Source organism: Rhopalosiphum padi, chromosome 3 (assembly GCF_020882245.1).
Source record: "Rhopalosiphum padi isolate XX-2018 chromosome 3, ASM2088224v1, whole genome shotgun sequence".
NCBI lineage: Eukaryota > Metazoa > Arthropoda > Insecta > Hemiptera > Aphididae > Rhopalosiphum > Rhopalosiphum padi.
This window is the reverse complement of record NC_083599.1, coordinates 65229462-65256722: the sequence shown is the minus strand read 5'-3', so window position 1 is coordinate 65256722 and position 27261 is coordinate 65229462. Positions and strand designations below refer to the sequence as shown.

The 27261-nt window shown below is 30.6% G+C and overlaps 1 protein-coding gene across 1 annotated transcript in view; it reads left to right on the top strand.

Annotated features, from left to right (window-relative positions):
- LOC132923939 (inositol 1,4,5-trisphosphate receptor) overlaps window positions 1-18588 on the top strand; it is a 29700-nt gene extending 11112 nt beyond the window's left edge. The window contains 34 exon segments of the mRNA XM_060987951.1: window positions 2245-2400; window positions 2478-2637; window positions 3145-3358; window positions 3484-3758; window positions 3930-4225; window positions 4381-4552; window positions 4779-5219; window positions 5702-6049; window positions 6122-6463; window positions 6616-6923; window positions 7108-7243; window positions 7336-7791; window positions 7874-8006; window positions 8151-8350; window positions 8453-8676; window positions 8783-8894; window positions 9843-10203; window positions 10407-11153; window positions 11331-11495; window positions 11744-12003; window positions 12375-12554; window positions 12665-12892; window positions 13036-13362; window positions 13550-13792; window positions 13947-14139; window positions 14206-14379; window positions 14569-14936; window positions 15084-15248; window positions 15394-15577; window positions 15840-16078; window positions 17008-17173; window positions 17385-17545; window positions 17622-17792; window positions 17954-18588. Coding sequence (XP_060843934.1) covers window positions 2245-2400; window positions 2478-2637; window positions 3145-3358; window positions 3484-3758; window positions 3930-4225; window positions 4381-4552; window positions 4779-5219; window positions 5702-6049; window positions 6122-6463; window positions 6616-6923; window positions 7108-7243; window positions 7336-7791; window positions 7874-8006; window positions 8151-8350; window positions 8453-8676; window positions 8783-8894; window positions 9843-10203; window positions 10407-11153; window positions 11331-11495; window positions 11744-12003; window positions 12375-12554; window positions 12665-12892; window positions 13036-13362; window positions 13550-13792; window positions 13947-14139; window positions 14206-14379; window positions 14569-14936; window positions 15084-15248; window positions 15394-15577; window positions 15840-16078; window positions 17008-17173; window positions 17385-17545; window positions 17622-17792; window positions 17954-18079 — 8431 coding nt within the window. The 3' untranslated portion in view covers window positions 18080-18588.
- Window positions 18589-27261: the final 8673 nt, after the last annotated feature.

Below are 27261 nucleotides of genomic sequence, written 5' to 3'. Positions count from 1 at the left end.
GGCCAGTTCAAACAAGAGTTTGGGAAACGCTGGTATAGATGATATTTTCAACACATCAAATTTACATAAATGTCCTGCCCTGCGTTGCATTTTGTCAATCAATTAACCGATTATATTGTATCATTCGTTAAAAATAATCTGTTATTTGAATAATCGATAAAATACTCATACAGCCATAAACATAATAAAGACGTAATTATTAATCGAGATAAAAACTATCCTATCTTATGGCAAAGACAAAATTATATATAAATCATAATTACATCAAAATTGGTTAAATAATTTCGGAATGCATCAAGCACATCATACTCGTCTTACACCTAATTTTTATATATAAGATATATTAGTAAATATAATACTATATTATACTAATACAACTATAAACTCTTATTAGTATGATCTATTTTTATTGAATATTACTTAGACTTAGGCTGAATGTGACAAACGATGCAATTGGGGTTTTATAATGAAATATTAATATTATATCACTTTAATTTATAAATTGTTAATTTAGATGGAAACCTTCTCCGTGATAAACTAATTCGTTTAACAAAAAAAATCCAGAAGATCTGATAAGTAGTTTACCCTATACAAAGATTTTCATTTTATATTTATTAATTGTTTACCACATTGTCTTCTTTATTCTTTTTAATTTTTTTTAAAATATAAATACATTTTTTTTTTTAATTCTTATTTAAAATTACAACTTTAAAAATAAAACTTTTGTCAAATATTAATTACAACAATTTAATTATCAGTCATACTTATTATACATTTGTACGTATATATTACTTTCTTGATTTAAATCAAGGAAGCCTGGTAATTTAAATGAAAAAAGTCTGAATTTTTAAAACTTCAAGAATTTTTGTTAAATAGGAAGATGATAAAAATGTAACTCAGTTATAATGAGTAGATGGATAATTAAGCTAATTTTAACATAATATATTAATGAGAAAGATCCGATATCACACCCAAGCGGTATAACAATTTGAATCCACAAACACGTCGGCACGAACAGTCCCAAAATTTCTATTTTTTAACTTTTCTCCAAAACTATTATAGCTAAAAAGTTGGTTAGTAGCTCATTAAAAAGGGATTATCAAGTAGATACAAAATATGAGATTAAAAGTTTTCAAAAAAAATTATTTAATTTTTCAGTTAAAAAAATAGTTTTTTTTTGCTGGATTTTCATTTAGCGTGGTAGATTAACGAAACTGAAGAATGGGTTTTGTTATTTGGGGTCTTATTAGATTCACAATGGCTAGGAGAAGTGCAGTGAAAATTTTCAGAACTTTACCTTCAATCGTTAACTCACTACAAATCTATAAAGCTGAGAAACATAAAAAAACGCCCGATAAAATGTGTTTTGATTTTTTTTGAAGCTCTGTAGTGAATTAACTATAAAAGATAAAGTTCTGAAAATCTTCACTGCACTTCTCCTAGCAAATGTGAATCTAACAAAACTCCAAACAACAAAATCTGCTCTCCGGTTTCGAAGGTCTATGTCATTAAATGAAAATGAAAATAAAATACATTATACATACATATTGCATACAATTAATAAATTTCTAAAAATTGAAAATCAAGAAAGTTTGCATGCCGATCTCTGACTTGGCAAGCGTTTTTTAATTGGTTATTAAAATATATTTAAAAAAATAAAGTAATGAGTAATTTGGTAACTTTACTACAAAATTGTAACTAAAATTCAAATAAATTACTTACAATAAAATGTAATTAAATTACATTTTCCATCAAATTGCTTGAAAAGTATTTTAATTTCAGTGAATTGTAATTAAAGTTACTTCTCAATACATATATTGAATAAATATATTTAAAATTATATGCATTTTAAATACAAATATTAATACACAGTTGAATTTTATTATTGTTTTCTGGATCAATAAATCAAGTTTTAATATTTTTGATTTTATGTTTTTTTTTACAATTTCTAAAAGCTGCTAACATATTGAGTTAATACTTTTAAACCATAAAAAATGTACGGATTCATTTATTGTATTATACATTAATATTTCAAAATTGTATGGCTAATTTTGTTTTATTTTTTTTATCTATTTAAGAATACTATTAATTTAAATTTCATCAAATAATATTTTACTTTAAGATATTATTTCCAAATAAGTTTATTTTTTACTTTATGTTTATTTATTACTTCAATTTTTTTTATTTTTTTACATAATTGTTATAAACATTGACTATATTTAATTTTATTTATTATTTTTACAGATGCATGGCTGATGAGAATGTTCGTTATGATTTACGGGCTTCATTTTGTCGGCTTATGTTGCACCTGCATGTAGACCGTGACCCTCAGGAACCTGTTACTCCTGTTAAATATGCTCGACTATGGTCCGAAATTCCATTGAAAATAAGCATTGATGAGTAAGTAATATAGAATGATTAATTGATTATATTAGATAAAATGATTGAATATAATAAGTGTTGTAAAATTGTCACAGCTACGATAACAATAGAAGGTTAAACAATGATACGGCTGCTGCTCAACAAGTACGCACTCGATTCAGCTCAACAATAGCATTTGTTGAGGACTATTTGTTTAATGTTGTGGCAAAAATGTGGAACTTTCAAGATGCTCAACAAAACAAGTTGACTTTTGAGGTTAATCATTAGTTTATTTATTTATTTATTATTTATGAAATCCGTTAATGAAGCTAATACATTTTATTTTTAACCAAATTTGTATTAATAATTATCTATGTTTTTTATTTAACTTATTTTATTATTATTATACTCATAAATACTTAATATTGTATAAACCATCATATAAAAAGTGCAAAAAAAAATTAAATTAAAAAACTACTATACAAAATTTAGATTTACACAGATTAACGCAGAATTAAGTATCATGTTATCTATAAAAAAAAAATACTGATATTTAAAATGTGGCAAATTATTGTTTTCAAATATTTACACACTTCACAAATGTCTGGGATTAATTTTGATTGATGACTACAGTGTTGTTTCGATATGTTCTTAAAACCTACTTATATTTTTTTTAATACTTCCTGGTTCAGCTGTTTTTATTAGTTAAACAAATTTTGAGCCTTTGAGGTCTTTGGTTAATTCGTCTATTTTTGAATTTGAATGGTTTTTGTCTGTATATAGGTAGTTAAGCTGGCCAGAGACTTGATTTATTTTGGATTCTACAGTTTTGGTGACTTGCTCCGACTCACGAAAACGCTATTGAGCATTTTAGATTGCGTATCAGAAAACGATTTTGCTGCTGTTGGCCGTGGAAATGGAAGTGATATTGTTAACAGCGTTTCGGCGGCGGTTGCAGCTACATCAACAACATCGACAACATCGGCAGATGTGCAAGGTAAGGATAGCAATACAGTTCTGGGATATCCGTTGTTTTTGCACATTTTTAAATGTTACATTGTTTTGAAACGAAATTTACCATAAAAGTTTATAATTGGGCGTATCTTGTAAATATTTGTACAGCTGAAGGGATTGGTGCTATGCGATCGGCCATCGGAGACGTTGGTGCTGTAGTTACTGGACTTACGCTTGGTGGAGGTAGTGGACGCAGGCATCCACCACCGCTATTAAATAAATCAAAATCTACGTTGAGTATGGTCACTACAGCTACGACGGGTTCATCGTCTTCATCACTACTACACCAGCAGACCACTGGTAGCAGTGGTTCAACAATCGTGAGTGGTGAAGCGTATCCCCTGGTCATGGACACAAAATTGAAAATTATTGAAATATTACAGGTCAGTATATTTTGTTATTTGTCATTTGTTTTCTGACAAAAAAAAAAGTTATGTAAACTATTATTACGATAATTATTGTATGATTTGTGTATAATTTGAATTTTATGTACCCTACTAAATTATATTTATTATCATATAATATTACTAACGTGGCAAATGTTTTGCACGCAGTTTATATTGGACGTTCGCTTAGATTACCGCATCGGATGTTTACTGTCAATTTTCAAACGGGAATTTGATGAAATTGAAAAGTCTGCAGCGGTAGCTGCTGCAGCATCCATTTCCAATTTATCGCAGGAGACAACCTCAACAGGTGGATCACAAACAAATTCTACCAATACCACAACAGCATCTTCCACAACATCATCATCATCTGTATCGTCATCGGCGTTTATTGATCATCTTTATCATAAGTCCATCGATTTGGAACGAGTCGGTGCTCAAGCTGAAGGAATATTTGGTGAAAGGTATTTATCTTATTACTTATCTCACATCCCTGAGTTTTTGGTTTGGTATTTTTGAGTAGTATTTGTTCATTCTGATTGTTGTTCCTTAACCCAAACACGATAACTAACTATAATTAACGCGAGCGTGTGTGTGTGTTTGATTAATTTAATAATAGCGAAGAGTGTGGTGGTGCTGCTTTGGATCTAGACGACAACGGCGGCCGAATGTTTTTGCGCGTGCTCCTACACCTGACCATGCATGATTACCCTGCACTAGTCTCGGGAGCATTACACTTGTTGTTCCGGCATTTTAGCCAACGGCAGGAAGTGTTACAAGCGTTCAAACAGGTATGTCTTCTAAATGATGACTTCACAAACGAAATTATTTTTGAAGAACGTTCATATTATGTACATGTAATATAAAATAAATAGTATACATTTATAAAGTGGCCAATTTCGCTTATCAAATATAGTGTTTTTATGGTTTACTATTTAAAGATAAAGCAAATATCAAATATTAGTATCATATATATTATGCTATATTTAATACCATATGGTAATTTTTTTTTAACAGGTACAACTTCTAGTGTCGGACGCTGACGTTGAATCGTATAAACAAATAAAATCAGATTTAGATGTGTTACGACAAAGTGTCGAGAAGTCTGAGTTGTGGGTTTACAAATCAAATAAACCGACTGCTGCTACATTGGCTACTGGTAGTAACCAACAATTACATAACGACAGTGATGAACACCAACAACAAACATCTACGTCTATTGCCCAAATATCTACAACAACGACAGATGCTACCACACCAGTGGCCTTAACCTCATCTACAAACGCCAGCGAAACTACATCGTCGCAATCGACAGTAGTGAATGGTAACCATGTTACAACCCCAGGTCAACCTACAAATACCACTGAAAAAGGAGCCTATGACACTTATGCAGCCGACGGTGATGGTGGTGGCAATGAACAAGAAGACGAAGATGATGAATACAAAAAAATACAAAAGGTAACAATACCCCGTGATAAAAGTATTGGCGAATAGTTTTTCAAATTTGTCTTTTTTCTTATTTGTGCTAACTTTGTAGTCAATATGCCTCATCCACACTTTTAATTATACAATATTACTATTCGAATACGTTACGTTTATTAAAAATTGAACTTTTAAAAATATATATATATGATATAGAATTCCAAGATTTCTAAAAAAAACACAAAAACAACGTTTTTATTTTGAATTAAACGGAATATATTTTTGCAAACCATAAAATATTTTAAATTATATTAAATATATCGTTCTTTATATTATAAGACTGCAATAGTTTTCCACTCTTATTTCAAAAAATAATAATTTGAAAAAGCTACTAGCGGGTACAAACATGGTGAAACACGCCTGTGTAAAACAAATGTATAGTTAATATGTATGCAGTTGATTAATCAACAATTGTTTATGTTATTGATAAATTAAATGATGATTTTATATTTTTATAGATTCTGATCAGAATGAATGAACTGTGCGTTACTTGCGTACCTACAGCAGTGGGTACTGGGTTAAAGTCATCATCTTCTAGAACGAATTTATTAATTGGAGGAACTCTGTCTAGCATAGGCTCAACAGTGATAAAAAAGCCCAAGAAACACGAACAACGACTATTACGTAATGTAGGCGTACATACAGTAGTGTTGGACCTTCTACAGGTGCCGTACGATCGAAAAGGGGATCGGCGTATGGATGGTCTGATGGAACTAGCACATGAATTTCTTCAATCGTTTTGCCTAGGTAATCCGCAAAACCAGCATTTACTACATGCACACCTGGATCTATTTCTTAATCCTGAGGTAAAATAATCGTCAAAAATAATAACTTATCATTGCAAAATAAATAAATAATCAATTGTGTGGTTTCATTAGATTCGTGACGCACGTACCGTTTGTGCTATATTCAAAGACAACCCCGTGCTATGTAACGAGATCGGCGGCGGCGGTGGTGATAAAGTTGTCCAACATTTCATACACTGTATTGAATCACAGGGAAAACGGGTCGAGTACTTGGAGTTTTTTCAGACAATAGTTGGCTGTTGTTCACCTACACCAGGTTCCGCCTCAGTGTCTGATCCCTCAGTACAGGAACCAGAAAATTACTACTATGGTAGTGGTGGCATGAAGCAGCGTCACGGTGCAGCTGCAGCCGCAGCCGCTGCTATACAAAAGCAGCAGTTCATTAGGAAATCACAGGATATGGTTATGCAAGAAGTACGTTAATATAAGAATTAAAATGATATAAATTAAAACTACAGCTGTTTGAAATTCGAAAGCGTAAATGGATTACATATCCCTTTCATTTATAATATACATTTTACACTTGATTAATACATAAAATTAACAAATTCTATATTTTTAATTAGTTACTTAATGCCGGTGAAGACGTGTTGGTGTTTTATAATGACAATAAGGCATCGTTCCAACAATTTGTAGAAATGATGCGAAATGAGCGTGATCGACAGTATCGAGAAGACGTGCAAATGCTGGTAGTGTCGGCAGTCGATTGTAGAAAAGCATCTGATAAACAACAAGAGGCCAATCATAATAATACACTTATGTCAGCTACAGATATTGGAGATACATTATCAACAGAAGATTGTTCTTTGAGAGAGGGAGTGACGTTGGCTGCAGAATCTGAATTTGAAGACAATAATGATCATAATGCTCTAAGGTTTGTTTGTTTATCTATTAAATTGCTTTTTTGATGTACTGAATACATTATTTATCGTCAATAACATTTAGAAAGCTGTGATTCTATATATTACATAGGTATTACTATACAATTCTATAAAATTTAATATTCAAAACATGGAAAATAATATATAATATATACAATTTAAATGGTGCTTTTACAGATACCACATTGAGTTGGTTAAACTGTTGGCCTATTGTACTATGGGTAAGAATGTGTACACGGAAATCAAATGTCACAGCCTATTGCCATTGGATGATATTGTGGCTATGGTGTCACATCCAGACTGCATACCAGAGGTAAATAATGACTTTCAATCATAGTTTAACTATGAATACGACACACGAGACATCTAGCTCATTATTTATATCCATAAATTGTTGTGAATCAGGTAAAAGAGGCATATGTCAACTTTTTGAACCACTGTTATGTTGACACTGAGGTTGAGATGAAAGAAATATATGCGTCAAACCACATGTGGACAGTATTTGAAAAGAGTTTCTTACCTGACATGAACCGTGTGGCAGACCAAGTGGCAGCTGCGGCTATGACTACTTCGCCGCCGACCATTACTAGTGTTACCCTCACCAAATCGCATTGCAAACTAGTAAAATACGTATGCGACTCTTTGATCACCGTTATTGGTTCGTTTTTTGGAAGTCCATTTTCAACGACAGCCGCAGCAGCCGCTGCAGCGGCAGCTGTATCAACTGCGTCATCGTCAGACCATCAACATCATCATCACCGACTGCAAACTGGTGCTGACGAAAGTGGCAGTGGTTCATCTTCGAATATAACAGCATCTGGTACATCGGCTGCCAATACTAATGCTGCCGCTGTTGTTCAGGTAATAATAACTCATTTATATTTTGGTATAGAAATTTTAATATTCAAATATTATATTAGTATTCGTCCAATTGTTTTTACAGGCTAGACAACCTATATTTGTTCAGCTCTTACAAGCTGCAGTTCGGGTACATCAGCAATTGACTGCTGCTGGTCATTTGACCATCCAACAACGATTCAATGTGGAAAACACAATACGCACACTTTCGGATTACGGTAAGTTTATATAATTCAATCCATTGTAAACTATTCGTCGACTTATTCCTAATTACTTTATTACTTTATTACCTACATTTAATTGCTATATTTTAAACTGAAAACAATACAAAAATATTTTAAAAATGGTTTTTATTTAAACAGCTAAAAATATGTCAATCGACCTACCTTCACAATTACAAATTCACATAAATAGTATATTCAACAGACAATCACAAACCAGTGGAGGAATATCTGGTGGAAATTCATCACCATCAGCGCTTTTGCTTCGAAGACAAACAACTAAATGGTTGCAAGCGGCAAAATTAACGCCCAAAAAAATGATTGAAAGATCACAATCGCAGGTAAATAATTATAAATAATTATTTGTATGTACTACTAAAATGATAACTTCATATTGACTACCTGTCATCATCTGATATCATATAAACCTATTTGTTTTTTAGTTGATACGATTAGATAAGAGCATAGTTGAAGGGCTGCAAGACATAGTTCTAGTATTAGAAGACCAGCTCAGACCATTGGTCCTAGCTGAACTATCACTACTTGTCGATATACTCTATCGCCCGGAACTTTTATTTCCTACCGTGGCTGCAGCTGCTGCAGTTGGTGATACTGCTTCTGTTGCAGTAGCTGCTGCAGCGTGCGGTGTTACTGGTTTTATCAACAGGTATTCCAGATTAAATTTCCTATTTATTTTTTCATCTTTTATTTTTGTTTTGTATTCAACGATTCCTTTTGTTTTAAATTTATCTTATTTCTGTACTATTTCCTAGGCTCATTAAACATACAGAACAATTGTTAGAAGAAAAAGAAGACAAATTGTGTGTCAAAGTCTTAAAAACTTTGCAAGAAATGATGGCTATGGATTTAGATTACGGTGACAAGGTAACGAATCTAAGTATAATATTTATCATTATGACCTAATTATTCCATCACTGTATGGTGTATACATTATGTGAAAAGCGTTTTTTCTTATACATTGTTGTGTAATATAAATAATATAGTTCCACAGTATTCAAAAGTAATAATTAATTAAATTTAAAAATGTGATGCTCTACTATAATTTATGGCTAATATAATGTATATATAATTTTATATTATAAATGTATATTACTGAATAGTAATTGTGACGCTTAAGTATTGTATAAACTAACATATTATTAATTTAAATACCAATCTAAAAATAAAACCGAGTGGCACTCGGGGACTGTTGTGGTAAAGCTATTGCATAGAAATTTTATAGCTTTGTATCATGTAATTATAACTATTTTTGAGCGCGGCGACCGAAAACCGTCCTTCACCACGCCAGGCCCTCAATATTTTATTGCAATAGCTTAATAAAAATAACAATCTTGTCACAAAATAAAATAGGTAAAACCATAGATTAAATATACTAGTATATTTAATATATGATACTAAATAGTATACTATTTCAGGTATTCTCAATTAATTTTAATTTTCGTCTATTTCCAAAAATCAAGTAGATAGCGACGCGACGTGTTTTTATATTTTTAAATTTAGAACATCCTTTCCATTGGCGGTGCAACGCACTGGGAAGAGTATTACCGTATTTCTTCACAAAGATCGTACCATCTAGCAATATTGGTTCGATTTGCCGTGCAGTTGACTGAGAGGGGGATCTTAGCGCTTGCGCTTACGCTTACAGTCACGTTTTTTCGTTACGAAAAATTATTTTTCAGTCTCCGCACCAGGCCCGCGATAAAAGCTATGCAATAGCTTAATAATTATAAATAATTTTCCTATTTTTTTCAAATTGTTTTGAAAAAAAAAATTTGTTTATTATGAAATATATAAATTTATTATTGATTACAGGGTGATGCACTACGGCAAAGTTTACTAGTGAGGTACTTCAATGGAGGCGCTATTGGTACCGGCGTAATGGGTATGTATAATTCAAGTGATAGTGGAATTGATACATCTGATCAAGACGGCAACGATGGCAACGCCAACACTACGGATGAAGATGAAGGTAACAATGATGACGCTTCTACGACTTCTGGTAGCCAGCTCATGGGTTCCTCTGCTACTGGAGATTCTTTGACAAAAACAGTGACTACCAATCATCAGCAACATTTACCTCCACCTCCATCAACAACTTCATGGTCACCTCCGCCCCCAATATCATTTAGATCTGAACAGCAACAACAACATAGAGTCACTCATGGACCTGGTGGTGAATAATTATTATCCTTAAACTAAATATGAGATCTTCACACACTGATGCAAAAAATAAATGTTGATTGTCCATAAGACAATACAACGGATTATAATATAATTTGCCTACTAGTGCTTCAGAGTGTTGGACCTATTCTTAAATATAATATATGTTAATGATATCGGCAACCTCGTTATAATAATCTTGACGTCTATTTGCAGCGAAATTCTTGCAGCGAGCTGGACTTACTTTACACGAGGTACAGACCCACCTGGATAGAGAAGGAGCATCCGATTTAGTTGTTGAACTCATCATAAAGTCAGCTGCAGCTTCAGCAGCCGCGGCATCAATGTCTGGTGGCAATGGTAGTGGTGGTGGTTCTGTTGGTGGATTCTTTGGTTCAATTGGTGGCGTTGGTGGTAATTTTTTTGGCAGCAATTACTACTTCGGTAGTGGTGTAGGAGCAAATGGTTTTGGGCCATCAGCTTCAGCCGCAGCTGCAGCCCTATCCGCATCTCCATCTTACTCAATATTTGTCGAAGCTGTGCAACTGGGCGTCGCCCTGTTGGAAGGTGGCAATCCCGTTGTCCAGCGTAGCGTTTACAACAAACTATTATCACCATTGCCGCCAGGCACAGCCGCTGCTGCAGCGGCTGCAGCTTCAGCTGGCGGTGGTGCTGGTGGTGGACGAAGTGGTGGTGCTAGTCCAACTGACCCATCAGTGAATTGCTGCCAACTATTTTTCCGAGTTTTTTATGATAAAATGCGTGACGCTCAAAACGAAATAAAGTCAACGGTTATAGTATCAGTAAATACAGCTGCCACGACAGCCGCAGCTCAGGCCGCGCAACAACAACAGCAAGAAGCTGAAATGGCTGCAAATGGACGACGAACTGTTAATGGTCAGCAAAACCGTGGTGGTCAACGACGACAAAACAATCGTTTTGATCGAAATCCCGGTAAAAAAGGTACGCATGCAGTTATTTTACTTACAATTCTACAAAACTCATACAATAAGTAGTGGTTATAATATAATATAGCTATCTATAATTTATCATTTACTATATCTATCCATAGTTTTATTATAAGATTTTATAACTTAAAATTTAAAAATATTCGTTTTTGTTATACTTGGATACATTCAGGTGGTAAAACTACTACAAGATCCAGAGGTTTTGGCAAAACGCGTCAAATATTAATGACTGACGAACTGCGTGAAGAACTAGCGCAAGCTGCAGCAGCTACTAGCCACGCGTATGCAGTTGGTGCTCGAAATTTGTCAGTTACGTCTTCTACAAATTCTACGACTGGTATTTAAAAAACGCTATTTATTTTTATCAAAAAGAAATTTATCCCCTTTCTCAGTTGTATAGAACGTGTTTTGTAAAAACTTTTATCTTAATTTCTTTAATTTTTTATGAAGCATAGTGTACTATACAATTAATTTATAATGAAGGTTTCACATTAAAACTGACAATTGTTATAAACTTATAACTATATCTTTACGAAATACATAAACACGAAAAATAACTCTTAACTAACTAATTCATTTTTACAGGTGAACAAGAAAATGATGACGATGATGAAGGACACTTATCATCGATAGCTGATGATGTTAACAGCACTGCAGCTGATAGACTTCAACGGGCTGATGATTCATATTACTACTATTACCACAGGCAACAAGAACAGCAGCAACAGTATCTGCAGCAACAACAGCAACAACAGCAACAGCTGCTTTCACCTAAAATTCTGATCATGCAACCTATCTTGCGCTTCTTGCAACTTCTGTGTGAAAACCACAATCGTGATCTACAGGTACTATGACATTACGATTTTGCTAATTTATTTTCTTACATTTTCATACTATAATTTCGACAAGAAATTATAAATTATAAATTATCCTCTTCAAAAGATTCTCTTCGTTTATTCAATATTTTATTTATCTGGTATTAATAACATGTAAAACCATATTGTTGCTAATAAGGTTTTATTGGTTAACAAACAAATTTTTGAGATATTATGATATTTCATAACTACTTTTTATAAAAAAAATAATAATAATATTTTTATTAATAATTCAACCTTTCTTGTACCTAATTTGCCTATCTCTTAGCACTCCTGCAAATACAAATTTAATCAAAAATAATGTCTTAACTGTGCTTTTTACCAATTCTTATATTTTGCAGAACTTACTTCGAAATCAAAATAACAAAGTAAATTATAACCTGGTATCCGAAACGTTGATGTTTTTGGACTGCATATGTGGTTCGACAACAGGTGGCTTAGGATTATTGGGTCTATATATCAACGAAAACAATGTATCACTTATCAATCAAACACTAGAAACGCTAACAGAATACTGTCAGGTTTGTTTTTTCAATTTCATGTGCTATAATCGACACATGGCTCAATTAATAACGGTGCTTTGTATATTTATTTTTTAATACAAGTTATATAATCAACGATATTTATTTAGGGACCCTGTCATGACAATCAAAATTGTATTGCTACGCATGAATCCAACGGTTTGGATATAATTACAGCACTTATACTTAATGATATAAACCCATTGGGCAAAACGCGCATGGATCTAGTACTGGAACTGAAAAACAATGCATCTAAATTGTTGCTGGCCATCATGGAGAGTCGAGGGGATGGTGAAAATGCTGAGCGTATTCTTTACAATATGAATCCTAAGCAGTTGGTAAATATAATTTTCCAATAATAAATTATATGTAATTTGTATTAGTTACACAACAATAAAAGATGTATACTTACAGCACTGTTGCATCGTCTCTGGTTTTATTATCCTTTCATTTCTTCGATGTATTACGTTTTCCCATATAGGTTGATGTGGCATGTCGGGCGTACTATCAGCAGCAATACAATGTGACGTCATTGTCTGCGCGCCGACAACGTCGTGGTGGTAAACTGACCGTGGCATATGGCATCGACGATGATTATTGTGACGACGACGATGAAGATGATGAAGATGAAGAAGACGACGATGACCAAGAAGACTGTGATGAAGATGACTGCCATATCGAAGATGTACGACTGGGCAGAGGAGCGTCAATCAGCAGTGGCCGCAGTCGTGGTACCGGTGGTGCAGGTGCTATAGATGGTGACTGTGATGACGATGACGACGAAGATAGTGGTGTTTCGCCAAAAGAAGTACGAAATAAATACGAGTTTACGAATAGCATAAAAAGTTTTACAAAAATCATTATTATACTTAAATTTAAATATATCATTTATCAAACAGTTTTTATACTAAACGTATATTATGTATGTTGTATATATAATATTTTAGAGTAACATTTTAAACTTACAATATTTATGCCGTTTTGTACATGTTTAGGTAGGCCACAACATTTACATATTGTGCCACCAGCTAGCGCAGCATAATAAAGAGTTGGCTGGTTTACTAAAACCCAATAGCTTGTACTGTAGCGAAGTCGAAGGTGTTCAGGCAACAGGTGGACAAAACCAACAGCAGCAGCAGCAGCAGCAACAGCAACAGCTACTACAACAACAAAACCAAGTCGACCCCCGAGTCAACAGAGCTTTAGTATATTATGCATCGCATACAGCTCAAATAGAGGTATACTAAAAGATTGAGTCATATTATATATGTATGTAATGTAGTGTGGACTAGGTTCATAAAATTAAATTATTTTAGATTTTTCCATCACCCATAGTAATTAGACATATTGTGGTGACTAATATTGCGTAACTATAATTATATTTTTTTGCAGATTGTCCGGCATGATAGAACCCTAGAACAAATTGTGTTTCCCATACCCGAGATTTGTGAATACTTGACCCGTGACACTAAAATCAAGATCTACAATACAGCTGAACGCGATGATCAAGGATCCAAAGTTTCTGACTTTTTCGAAAAAACAGATGACATGTTCAATGAAATGATGTGGCAAAAAAAACTGAGAGGTAATTATTCAAAAACATGTATTAATACAGCTAATATTAAATATGCGTGTTGACATTATGTTATAGCTCGGCCGTCGTTATTTTGGGTTAGCAGCTTCATGTCATTGTGGAGCAACATTTTGTTTAATTGCGCCGTGATCATCAATCTTATCGTAGCATTTTTCTACCCATTTGACATTGGTGATAGCGGTACCAGTAGTAACAACGGTGGTGATGGGCAACGCCGTCGTATGATATCTGGTAAGTTAAGCATTCATTAGATATGTTAGCAACCAATGATAGTAAATAATAATAAAGATAATTTAAAATTTATTCTCGCATTATATCAAAGACAAAAAGTACACGTTTTTAAGGTGATCCAATATCGAAAATAATTATTTTTAATAAATAATAATATAGCTTTAATCGTTTTGTGTCGTATTATTGCAGCTTTAGGTGGCCACGTTTCTGCGGCTGTTTGGCTTGGACTGTTGGCTTCGATATGCGCAGCTGCATTTTTGGTGTGGGCTAGAGACGATGATAATGCTGATGATGTCGATGATGTCGAAGACGACGACGACGACGAAGATGAAGATGATGGTGGAGGTGGTGATCGAGATCAACAACAACAACGGAAAACGACTCGTCGCCGTAGACAGCAGCGTAGGCGCAGGCGTAGGCGTACATTGCTGACAACCCGAACAAGCCGACGAAGGTGGACGGCTGCAGTACGCATCACTCTGGTCGTTACAGCTATCCTCCGGTTAATATTGTCTGTGGGCCCGGAACCGACACTTTGGCTATTGGGTGCGATCACGGTACGTTTTATTCTCACCACATCGCCCTTGCTTCTTAAATAATATAGTTTTCTTTTCATTCTTTTGAAAACTGTGCACAGTAGTGCTCACTCATTTCATAACAATAAAGTAAAAAGTAAAACTTTCAACATTTTTTTGTAATTACAGGTTGTAATGAAAAGCGTGCACATTATCAGTATCATGGGCAATCAGGGTACTTTTACCAAGCGTCTGGGTCAGATATTGGCTTCAGCCGAAATTCTCTACCATCTGATGTATATCATGTTTTGCATACTTGGCCTGTGTATGCATCCGTTTTTCTATAGTGTATTGGTAAGCTTTAAACATTTTAATTTATTATTATAACAATATGATATCCGAATTAATAATTAATTATTCTAAATAAATTTATATATACATATATATATTTATAATACTGATGGCAATATTGTATGTTAATATTTATCATGCATTATAGTTGTTGGATGTTGTGTACCGTGAAGAAACGTTGTTGAATGTCATACGATCGGTCACGCGCAATGGCCGGTCTATAATATTAACCGCCGTTCTAGCTCTCATACTGGTCTACTTATTCTCTATAATCGGCTACATGTTCTTCAAAGACGATTTTCTAGTGCAAGTTGACGACGATGTCGTATTTGGTGAGTATCCTATTTGTTAATTGTTATACACTGAATTATTTTAAACTTCCTAGGTAATTGTGACAATAATCGTGAAATCGTATAATAATATAGATAATGGTGAAGTTGTTTTCACTCCTCTTAACACTATTATTAAAACTAAAATTATCACTTTGAAGAGGTTTTATAGTTCTTTCTTGCGATATTTATTGCAATATATTTTTTATATTATATATTTATACGTTGACTACTATTTTAAATTTTGTATTGATTACTTTTTTAGACACCAGTGGTGGTGACGACCAGCAAGCCTGTTCGGCAGCTGCAGCGACGGCAGATAATCTTAACTGCGACGATAGTGGTAGCAGCTTAACAAGATCTTCGTTGTCTGTAGATATGGGCGGTGGTGATCGAAAAGAAAGAGCTTGTGACTCATTGATCATGTGCATAGTAACAACATTAAACCAGGGTTTAAGGAATGGCGGTGGCATAGGTGACATACTTCGAGCGCCCAGTAGTGAGGTATATAGGATAATTGATTGTAATCTAATCTTATCGATTTGTATTGAATACTTCAATATTAATAGATGTTGACCAATTGCCCTCACATATTATTATATACTTATAAGTATACATGATTATAATATCAATCCGTAAAATTGAAGAGATAAAAATGTAAATAATAATCATAGTACCTATTTAAAAATAATAAAAATTGTAATAATAATAATAATAATAACTCACCTGGTACAAAGAGAATATTTTACCTGAGTGCGTAATTTTAGACGCATCTAATAATTATAATTATTGTATTTATTCTTTTATTGTACATATTTATATTATTTTTATAAATTTTACCTATCATAATTTGAACTCCTCTTTTTTTGCATTTTTTATGTTACAATAAAATACAATACCTACATATTAACTTTGTATATATAATTGCAAATATCAATTTTTTTTATCTTTTTATACTATTTTACCTTTTTGACAAATTACATTGTATGTCGCTTATAGTTATTGTATTCCTTTTATTAAAAATGTGATTATTATTATTTACATATTTACCTCCCCTATTTTATAATTGGTATTATAATCATGTACCTATATAATAATATGTGAGGACAACTGGTACATTTTGTTCTAAGTAGTTTGGTGGGAATTGGTATAAAAAAAGGTGCTTTTGAAGGCAATTGGTATATGCCCGTATTAATTATATGTATTTATATAAAACAATTATTTGTATTATTGTGTGAAATAAGTTGCTTATTATGTAGTAAACACATGTTATGAATTGGATCATAAACTGGTTTGATAATAAATACTTATCTTTTATACAGAATAGTACAATTATTTTGTAATAAAAATCAAAATGAACATTTTAAACTTATACTTGAATTGTTAAATTTTGCTCGTAACCTATTATAAAAATATTGTTTTATAATAAACAGGAACCTCTTTTTGTGGCACGGGTTGTTTATGATCTACTATTCTTCTTCATTGTCATCATTATTGTTTTGAACTTGATTTTTGGTGTCATCATCGACACATTTGCTGACCTCCGTAGCGAAAAGCAACAAAAAGAACTGATACTGAAAAACACGTGTTTTGTTTGTGGTATGTATAGTGATTTTTTCAATGAACTTTTAAATTTGTTATTTGGAAGTTCTACTGTATATATATATATGTGTGTGTGTGTGTGTGTGTGTGTGTGCGTTAGAAACATATGTAACTACTATATAATATATAATGATAGATTTTTATAAATAAATTTACAATATTTGGTTAAAAATTAATCATCTGTGATGGCCCTTTAAATTTATTTCAGGACTCAATAGATCCGCATTTGACAATAAAACCGTGAGTTTCGAAGAGCACATTAAATGTGAACACAACATGTGGCACTATTTGTATTTTATCGTTTTGGTCAAAGTAAAAGACCCTACTGAGTTTACGGGTCCTGAGAGTTATGTGTACGCCATGGTCAAGGTAAGCTATTTATTTTACTTTCAGTTATAACTTATACACATTTCTCATATGGTGTTTTGTTTAAATACCCTAACAGGACCGTAATTTAGACTGGTTTCCGCGTTTAAGAGCAATGTCATTGCTGATGGCTGCCCAAGTAGATAGTGAAGGCGAGCAGGTGGAGCTTAGAGGTTTACAAACACAATTGGAAACTACTCAGACTTTAGTGGCATTATTATCACAACAGCTTTCTGAACTCAAAGAACAGGTATGTCTGCCTATTCGATTACAATTGAAATACTATAACAATAAATATTGATCTATTTGTTAATTGTTTAAAATCCACTACATTTTAGAAGAATAAAAAAATAATTCTATAAAAGCATATTTATTTTTTATTTATTCTATATCTTTTTATGTACAATTTAGATGACGGAACAACGAAAACAACGACAACGAATTGGACTGTTAAATTCGACCAGTGCATATTACGGTATAGGTGGAGGCAGTGGAGTCAATGTTTTGCGTCAGCAAAATCAAATGGGCATATTGTGAGAAGCCAAATGCAACATAATAATATTCTCCGTTCTCTCTTGAAAAATTAATACATGCAATTTCTTTTAATTATTCAATACAATACGCACACAGAAATGTCTGTAATAAAAAACATTACTAATGGGATTAGCAATATACTAAATACTTAAACCACGGGGGTACTTAGAATTCAGTTATTTATAATATTATTGTTTTAATGGTAGGTAGTTTAATTGTTATTTAAAAAAAAAAAATATAAAAAAATATAAAAAATGAAACATTTTAAAGTCTGACATTTTTGTAGGTAGAACAGGGTAGTTAATTTTCTAAAAAAAATCATTAAATATTTTAAAGTTTAATTTTATTGTTGACATTTTTGTTATAGACAAATATTGTATTAATATTTTATATAGTTTAGTATCTATGTTAACAGTGACCACATATTATTTATATTTATATACTGTATACGAAGTGGAGTTATGTGAGTTATACATCAATAAAAAAAATATATTCCACAATTATATAAACAATCCCAAAATGTGTTATTTATTATTCTTTGAATTGACAATTGTTTCACTAATTTCTTATTGTTATCCAGTAGTATTATACAATTCGTAATACATATGCATGATACAATATGATGATAATTATTCAAATTATTTTTAGCTAAGGTACCAATTACATGTGTTTCAAATAACTTATGTCTTGAATATAATGGTAACAAGACCATAGAGGTTTGCAATAAAATTTTTTCCATATTTTCAACTTTAAATGAGTGATAATAAATTAGGAAGGTATAAAAAAGTAATAAAATATATATGCTATATATATATGCTTATAACTGGCTTTAGAATTAAAAAAATCTTCTAAAGATAATATATATAATGTTATTGGTTTTAAATTTGACAATAGGTCTTCACTATAATGGTATTTTCTATATTGAAACTAGCAAAACCAAACATGAACTGCTGAACTTAAATTTTCTATGTTATTAGCTTATAAGATGAAGACCCCCAAATACCAATAAATTGTTAAGTTTAAATTAAAATTCATTATTATTTAATACTTATGAGGCGATGAGATGAGCTATTGGTCATATAAATAGATTGATGTAATGTAATAGTATTTTAACTTATATATTATAATTTATAAGCCATCTTTAAATATCTCAACAATTGTTTGCGCTACAGCTATAGACTGCTAAATACTGAAGCCTTGATGAAAGAGAGTTACTAGGTACATAGAACATTGATAAATATTACAGTTGTTAATATTATATAACTTTTAAACAAAATTCATAAAACATGTATCAAAGGAGATAGAAACAGATTCTTATGGAAGCTCACAATTATTAAATTTACATCTTTGGTAAGAAGAGATAAAGTAAAAACAATATAATTATTTAAAAACTGGTGAGTTGTGACAATATTTATTATTTTTGACAACATAATTAATAACCAATTGGAGATGAGTTTTTTAACATTTGATGTTTAATTACAGGTAATATATTTCATGGTTATTAAAGACATTAAGGTGGTTCTATAGTCTGTTAAAAAAAAATCGTCTTTAGACTCTCCGCAGCGATATTATTGTGAGATTTTGGTTAGTTCGATTTTAATGCTATAAAATAAAAATATTTTTTAACATCACCTCTAGAGACCCGTTAGAGAACTTTTTCAAAGTTTGAATTTTTGAATATGTTATAATATTATGCAAAATTCCATTTTTTTTTACAATATCTTTCAATCATATGTTTTTCTGAAATATTCCTCTGCTATTCTCTAGAGGAGGTGTTCATGAATATTAGGAGTTTTACAGAATTAAAATCGCACCAGTCGAAGCCTCACAAGGGCTGCCCGTATTATCGCACACGCATTAATGTGTGATGTACTGATGTACATGTCACATAATTTGCCTAATTTCTACTCCTTAGAAAACGACCGACTGGAACCCTCTTAATTTTAAGTTAGTCCTCATTTATACCATAAAGCTAATAGCTATTTACATCGTTTTACGTTAAGATGGCATTTACGTAAAATTTAATAATTATAAAATTTTGTAAACATATAATAATATCGTACAATGGTAATACCTACTACCTACATAATCAGTGCCGCAATACTCAAAGGGGAGAGGCAAGGCGTACCCTACTAAAAATGGCACTACGAGATTAATTTTGGAGTACAATTTTAGTTTTAATACTTGTCTTAATCTAGAATCAAGAATAATAACAGTTATGAAAACAAAAAATGTTTATCTGTCAACAATTTCTTATCAATTTTATGGTAGTTTAGGAAAAAGATCTTGAATTTAAAAACACCAAAGAATCGTTGGATGCATTTGAAAAAAAATTATTTAATTTTTAAGTTTGTAATTTAAGATTTAAGTATTTAACTAATACATATTTATATACATTTTAAATCTATTATTATATTTTGTTGAAGTTTTACAGGTGTAGTACACCCACACCCCCACAGCCGTGATATACTATACTTATAAATTTACATTTTTTTTTATTATTATTAGTTATAATAATATTTAAATCTTTTCTCATAAACCATTCACTTGTAATGCGTTTGTACAATAAAGTATACATAAAGTTATTAATTTTGTCAATTAATTTTGAATAACACCTCCCCCCCTTTGAAATTCTTAGCTAAGCGCCTGCTTTACATAATCATATTATTTAATGATATATTATTATCGAATTCAAACTTATCACACACATCATACTCATACATTTACCCACTCCACACACTTCGGATAACTATACCTACTTGCTCACCTTTCTTAAAATATGAAAAAATTATTTTATGACGAAAAAATCAATAAATGTTGGTGTACCAGTACAGGTGACGCCTATAAAAAATTTCAACATTTTGTCACTTGGGACAAATGCCCGCCGTACTAAACAAACTTCTGACCCACTGATAATTTACTTAAACACGAACAAATCGTGTTATTGCATATCGATCGTTACAGCACGAAATATAATTTCACGATTTTAATCTAATACTTCCACGGCGACTTGGAACAGCTAGTTGGTGGACAAATAATGCTGTAATAAAATGAACAAAACTTTTAGTGATGAGTGATGACTAGTGTGGGTGCGGTTAGTCTATTGACATGACTCCTGTAGTAGACCTGTGCCACCGGGTGTAAGTCGAAATGCACAATGGAATAACGTTAGCTCATTGCTAATAATGAATCATTACTAAGGTTAATGAGTTTAATTGAGCTGTATGAGATAGGTCTGCCATGCGTCTGGTCTTACGTCGATTATCATTATCGCGAACGTCTCCACTGCTGCATAGACATCGGTTCGGTTGTATATATATATATATATATAAGTATAGGTACATAGCACATCGCCCCCCCCTAATATGTTTTTAATTTTATTAGGTACCGACTTTAAATTAAATTAATTAATGTCTCAAAAAAATGATCAACTTTAAATAAAGCATATTGCATGTTATCTATATACATTATATTAATTATATCAGTCGACAGTCATACTTATTCTTTATTATTATCATTACGACGTTGCTCGTCAAATAACTATATAGGCATATAATAATAATATGACTAACAAAACCAGAAATGTCTTTACAATTACATTTGTTCAATAAAATTTGGTTTATCGCAGCCCACAGATATCATTGTGTCAACAAATTCAACTTACGCCTTATCGCCTAGCTATTTAATATAGTAACATTAGTAACCAATATTGTCAAATAACCATACAAGTCGGCATCGTTGATTATTCACGAGTATAATACTTTTTTTTTCTATTGTTAATTATTCTAACAAATATAAGTGGATTCAATTGCATACAATGAATCAGAAACAGATTTACAAAAAATATAATAAAATTTTGAACACAACTACACAGAGTGCTCTCAGATTTCTGTACATATTTAAAAATAGGTATATGCTATTCGTTATAGGTATTATTATTTAAAAATAATTGTATTTAGCTCCTCCCGTCGAAAAAATTCTGGGGGCGCCCAGAATATTCATAATTCTTGTTGAAACCTTAGGGCTTCATAACATTCTGTGTTATTATGGCTATTAAAATTATTACCAAAAATATTTATAGGTGCACAAGATATTTCATAAATATTTTAAAATAAAATAGATATTGATATAGACTATAGAGACATAGATTTATTTATATATAATATGTTACACCTATAAATGGTAACACGAAATATTTGAATCTGATAACCTTAGATTGAAATGGAAATTATAAGAAAGATGGAGAGAATACTAAATACTTAAATACGAAATTTTGGACCAATTTTCAAAATGTTATCACTGTTGGCATGCGCGTGTATAAAATAATTTTATCGCACAACTTTCCAAATTCAAATAACCTTCTTTTTTTTCAATTAACTTTGATGAATAAACTTTTTTTATATTTTAAAAATTTACAGATATTTAAAGTTTAAACAAATATGGTTTTTTCTTAATTTTTCCACAAACAAACGCGTTTATCTTGTCATATGTCGTACACATTTTACAAAACACATGCCAATTTTCTTTTTATTATAAGTGCCCCCATCATTACATTGATGATTCAGTTAATTTTGAGTTTCAAATAGTTTAAACGAAAAATATCATACTAGATATCTAGATAATTTTAAACTATTTGCACCTACAAAAAAAATGTTACAGGTACTTACTTCTACTTATAGGCTCTATATGTGTTGGCCGTTGGGTCGCGTGCGTGTATATCAAGGCTCTGATTTGGGTAATTAATTTGTTATGAAGGTGAGGCTTAACTGAGATTCCTCATCATACGTATTATAATATTACAGACTTGTCTACTTATGACATAATAATCGTATTATACGAGCACATAACAATATAGAAGAATTATTTTTATATTTTTCTACTAACCTTAGGCAATACTTGACATTTTCATCTAATGATTGTATTAATATTTTTTATTTATGATAAAATTTTCAAAATACTTTAAGTTTTTTTTTAGCTTTTTATAAAAATTTAGCATTTTCGAATATATTTTTTATTTTTCCAGAAACACTGATAAAAAATGAAGTATTAAATTTTAAAATTTAAATGATAAGATTACATTTTTATGGATTTTAGTTTAGAAAAATGATTTGCAAATGTTCATAATTTTGTAAATACCTATTTGAATTTGTAATGGTAATAATAAAAGTTTTTTTTTAACTTACAATTAATCTTGCCTGAAAATTTCAAGATATTTTATACATTAACTCAAATGTACTCATACGCAAGTAAAAAAAAAACTAAAAATAGAATAAAAGGATCCACAACATTTTGAAAATTATAACCTGTTCAGTACATGTCTATATGAATATTTTGTAAACGTGTTAATGGTTTTTTTTGAATAACAACAAAAAATTATAAATGTTATCAAAAACTACATTTTCCTATTTTAGATTTTGAGCGGGACGATGTTTTTTTTTGTGTAATTACGCTGTTTAGATGAAAAAATACTTTGGTCTCAAGCTGAATTTTATTTTTTTTAATAAATTGTGTTTGCAATTCGGAGGATTTTGCAGGGGGCTGTATTTCAGTTCTATACTTGATTTCCAATGTTTTATGTAGTTAAATCATTAGTTTTTTTTTTGGGGGAGGGAGCTATAGAAATTCTAGGAGGCTAAGCCCCCAAATCCCCACCTTATTTGCGCTAATGTACTTATTAGTTATTACTTAAGTCATACAGTATGATTAAATCATTATATGAGTAACCAAATAAACATTTTTTCTGTTCTAAATATTGTAATTAGCACTAATTAGTAATTTGAATGACCAAACCTCAAATTCGCTCATGCCAAGTATTGGTACAGAAATAAATTCTGATGTAAACATATTTATACTTGGCAGGCCTGAACAAACGTTTTCACAGCCCCACGCTGTCATTTTTAGTTTTTCTGCAAAATCAAAAAAACGTGTAAATGGCGAAAATAGTTATGCAAATTTAAACTAATTTTATACTAATTATTCGCATAAAAAATTGTAATATTTAAAAAATTGGGAGGCTAAGGATATACGTTCCTACGCATATTGTATAATAGAAAAAATACTTTTCTAACTATACCTACTATTGGACATTGCAGCACTAGGAGAAGAAATCAGAAGTGCTTACTCAATAATAAATATTAATATAATATTGTTTTTAATATATTTTTTTTTATTTGTGAAGCTTAATAAACAATTAACTTTTTTAAACATATTATTTTTCAAACTTTTTAACATTTAGTATGAACTATTTTTCTTCAGACTTTTTCCCCGGACGTTTTCTGGCCGGACATTTTATTGTAAAGTCATTATGATCGATAACAATTGTTTGAACTTTAGTTTATTGATATAACATTATCAATAATCTATATTCAAAATTAACAACCATTAAAATATTATGTATTATTAATTATAATAGATATATTGGTGCATTGTCAAATTAGATGTTATTGTTTGGATTTTAAATGTAAAAATATTTAAGTTACGAATAACATTAAATAAAATATTCTAAAAACAATATCTGTATTTAATATTTATATACAACATATTATATGAGTTTAAGTGTATACTTACACTTTAGTTACACACATGAAAATAATATTTAAACAATCATAAAGGTATTTTTAAACGCTTTGGTTGACTATGTATATAATAATATATTATATTAGCTATAGATTTATGAAATATCTAATCAAATAAAATGTTGGTCTTAATATTATAGCTATTTAAATATAGGTAACTTTTACAAAATAAATGTGTAATTTATATATTAATTGTATGTATGCGTGTTTTATACAATTTTTAGACATAGGATATAGTTTGCGTGTCTCTTGTGCTTTAATAATTTTGATAAACCATTAAGATTTTATAATTATATACCATTAAGGCACTAATTAATACCACTAACACAATTAATAAAAATATAAAATAGTTTTAGACTAATGTCGCAGTAATTGGAAAACTAATCATAAAATATTTTTATTAAATTCGATTTTAACAATACGATAAAATGTATGTTTTATTCTTATAAAAAATATAAGAATAAAACACGAAACTAAATTTTCTTTAAAAATAAAATTGTTTACACCATCATCATAATATATATAACTATATAAAATACATAAGTATATCAAAAACTAATAATATTATTCATAACATATTATGTAAGTAATGAGTGTAAAAACAATCTGAGAAATGATATCACTCAAACTGATATTTCCGGCTGAACAATAACTGCAATTAAGTCATTGACGGTTCGTGGCTATACGATGACAGCCGACAGGACGTTAAACATTGCTCGTATATTTCCCAATTAAAATCAGAAAAAATATGAAGGTATTAATAATATTTAATGGTTCTTAACATAATGTATGGTTTCTAGTTTTTTCTGCGTGGGTTATAAGTACTGACTTCTGTGAGTCAAATAATAAAAATAAATTATACGTTATATAAGTATAAGTATAACCAAGAAGACACGAATTCTCATCGATACAGAACATATGAATACGTCATTCACATAATCACTAAACACACACTTTTAAACTATCTAACATAATGGAGAGAGAAACTATTGTTCTCACTCCAATAGAAGCTCTTGAGCGATAAGAAAACAAACGTTATTTAAGTAAGACAGAAAAAATATGTATAATGATGTTATATTATATTAGTTGTTGGCTCGCAGATTTTTTATATAGAATGTTACATCCATGTTTTTCGTTATACTATTTTTATTTTATATTTTTACTGTATTATTTATTTTATATAACAATTTAATTGATACCTATTTACAAAATAATATAAAATATTTAATATTATGTATATTTTAATGTTTTAATATTTTATATACTTATATCTATTTTTGATTAAAATTCATACCCATCTAGCTTACGCGAAGGCGGAATGTATGGCAAATACAGTGAATAAGCAAATTATTTAATTAAATTATACTGAAATAGTAGACTGTATAGACGTCTAGTCTACATTTATTTAGCTTGACGAATTCGATTATTTACCCATATAAGCTTAGTAGCTACAATATTATATAAATATTGTGGAATACTTGAATTATGCCACAAATAATTATTACTGCCGTTTTTGATTGAATTAATTGTAAATAACAAGTATTTTTTCCGTAGGTAGTATAGAGGGGCAACTTTTCAAAGTGTACTATTGCCAACAAATTAAAAAATGAGTTGTACATCAAAACATATTGTAAAAAATAGCGGAGAATCGTTAAAAAATTAAAACTATCGGATTATGCCTAAGTGTACTATTTCCCATTTATATATCGATTTAAAATATCGAAATTGCGTCAATATACCTGTGCACTATACTGTCATTGATAAAAATTTGTCAAAACGTTCTATCTAACAATTTATCCAAAGTGTACTATTGCCTGTGGCATTATAAAAATCAGGCTATAGAAATATCTCAAAATGAACTATTTTCATGATTATTTTCTAAATGCGCTAATTCCAAAGTTCGTCATTACGTAGTTATTGCTCATGTTAAAATGAAAATTTAGTACATTAGTTATATTCAAAACGCACAATATCCATTTATGTTATTAAAGTACAAATTGAGTATATTATTAATTTTAGGTTTATATGTATTCTAAATTCATGTTATAACTGTAACTGTGCGGATTTATATTTATGTAAACAGTGATTACAACAACCAAACAGATAAAATAAATAAATAAAACGTTTCCAACTTCAATATCATCAAATTCTCACCATACTTGCTTATCGTCCGTGATACGAGTTCAAATGATCAACATTTTTAGTGTTGATGCTTTTTAGTAGTCAAAAATCATTAAAGAACCTATATATAAAATGTATTATCTAGTTAGGTATTTCTTATAAAATAAAAATTAAAACTTAAAAAATCTTTTAAAAAATTTACAATGCCAGATAATGCCAAAATATTTTACTCTGATAGGAACAGGTATTTCAAGAAAGTAATGAATCAAATATTGAAATTCAAGTTAATGAATATAATAAAGATCAAGACTGATTTATCAATTTATTAATTGATGTATTAAACAGATATATAGGTTATAATATATATCTTGTTGAGTTCTTTTTATTATGATTTTTAACATTTTAGTAATATCACTTTACTATTATTAATGAGGCTAAATTTATTTTTTCATTATGTTTTGTTGTATATAGTTTGGTGCTATTGATTTT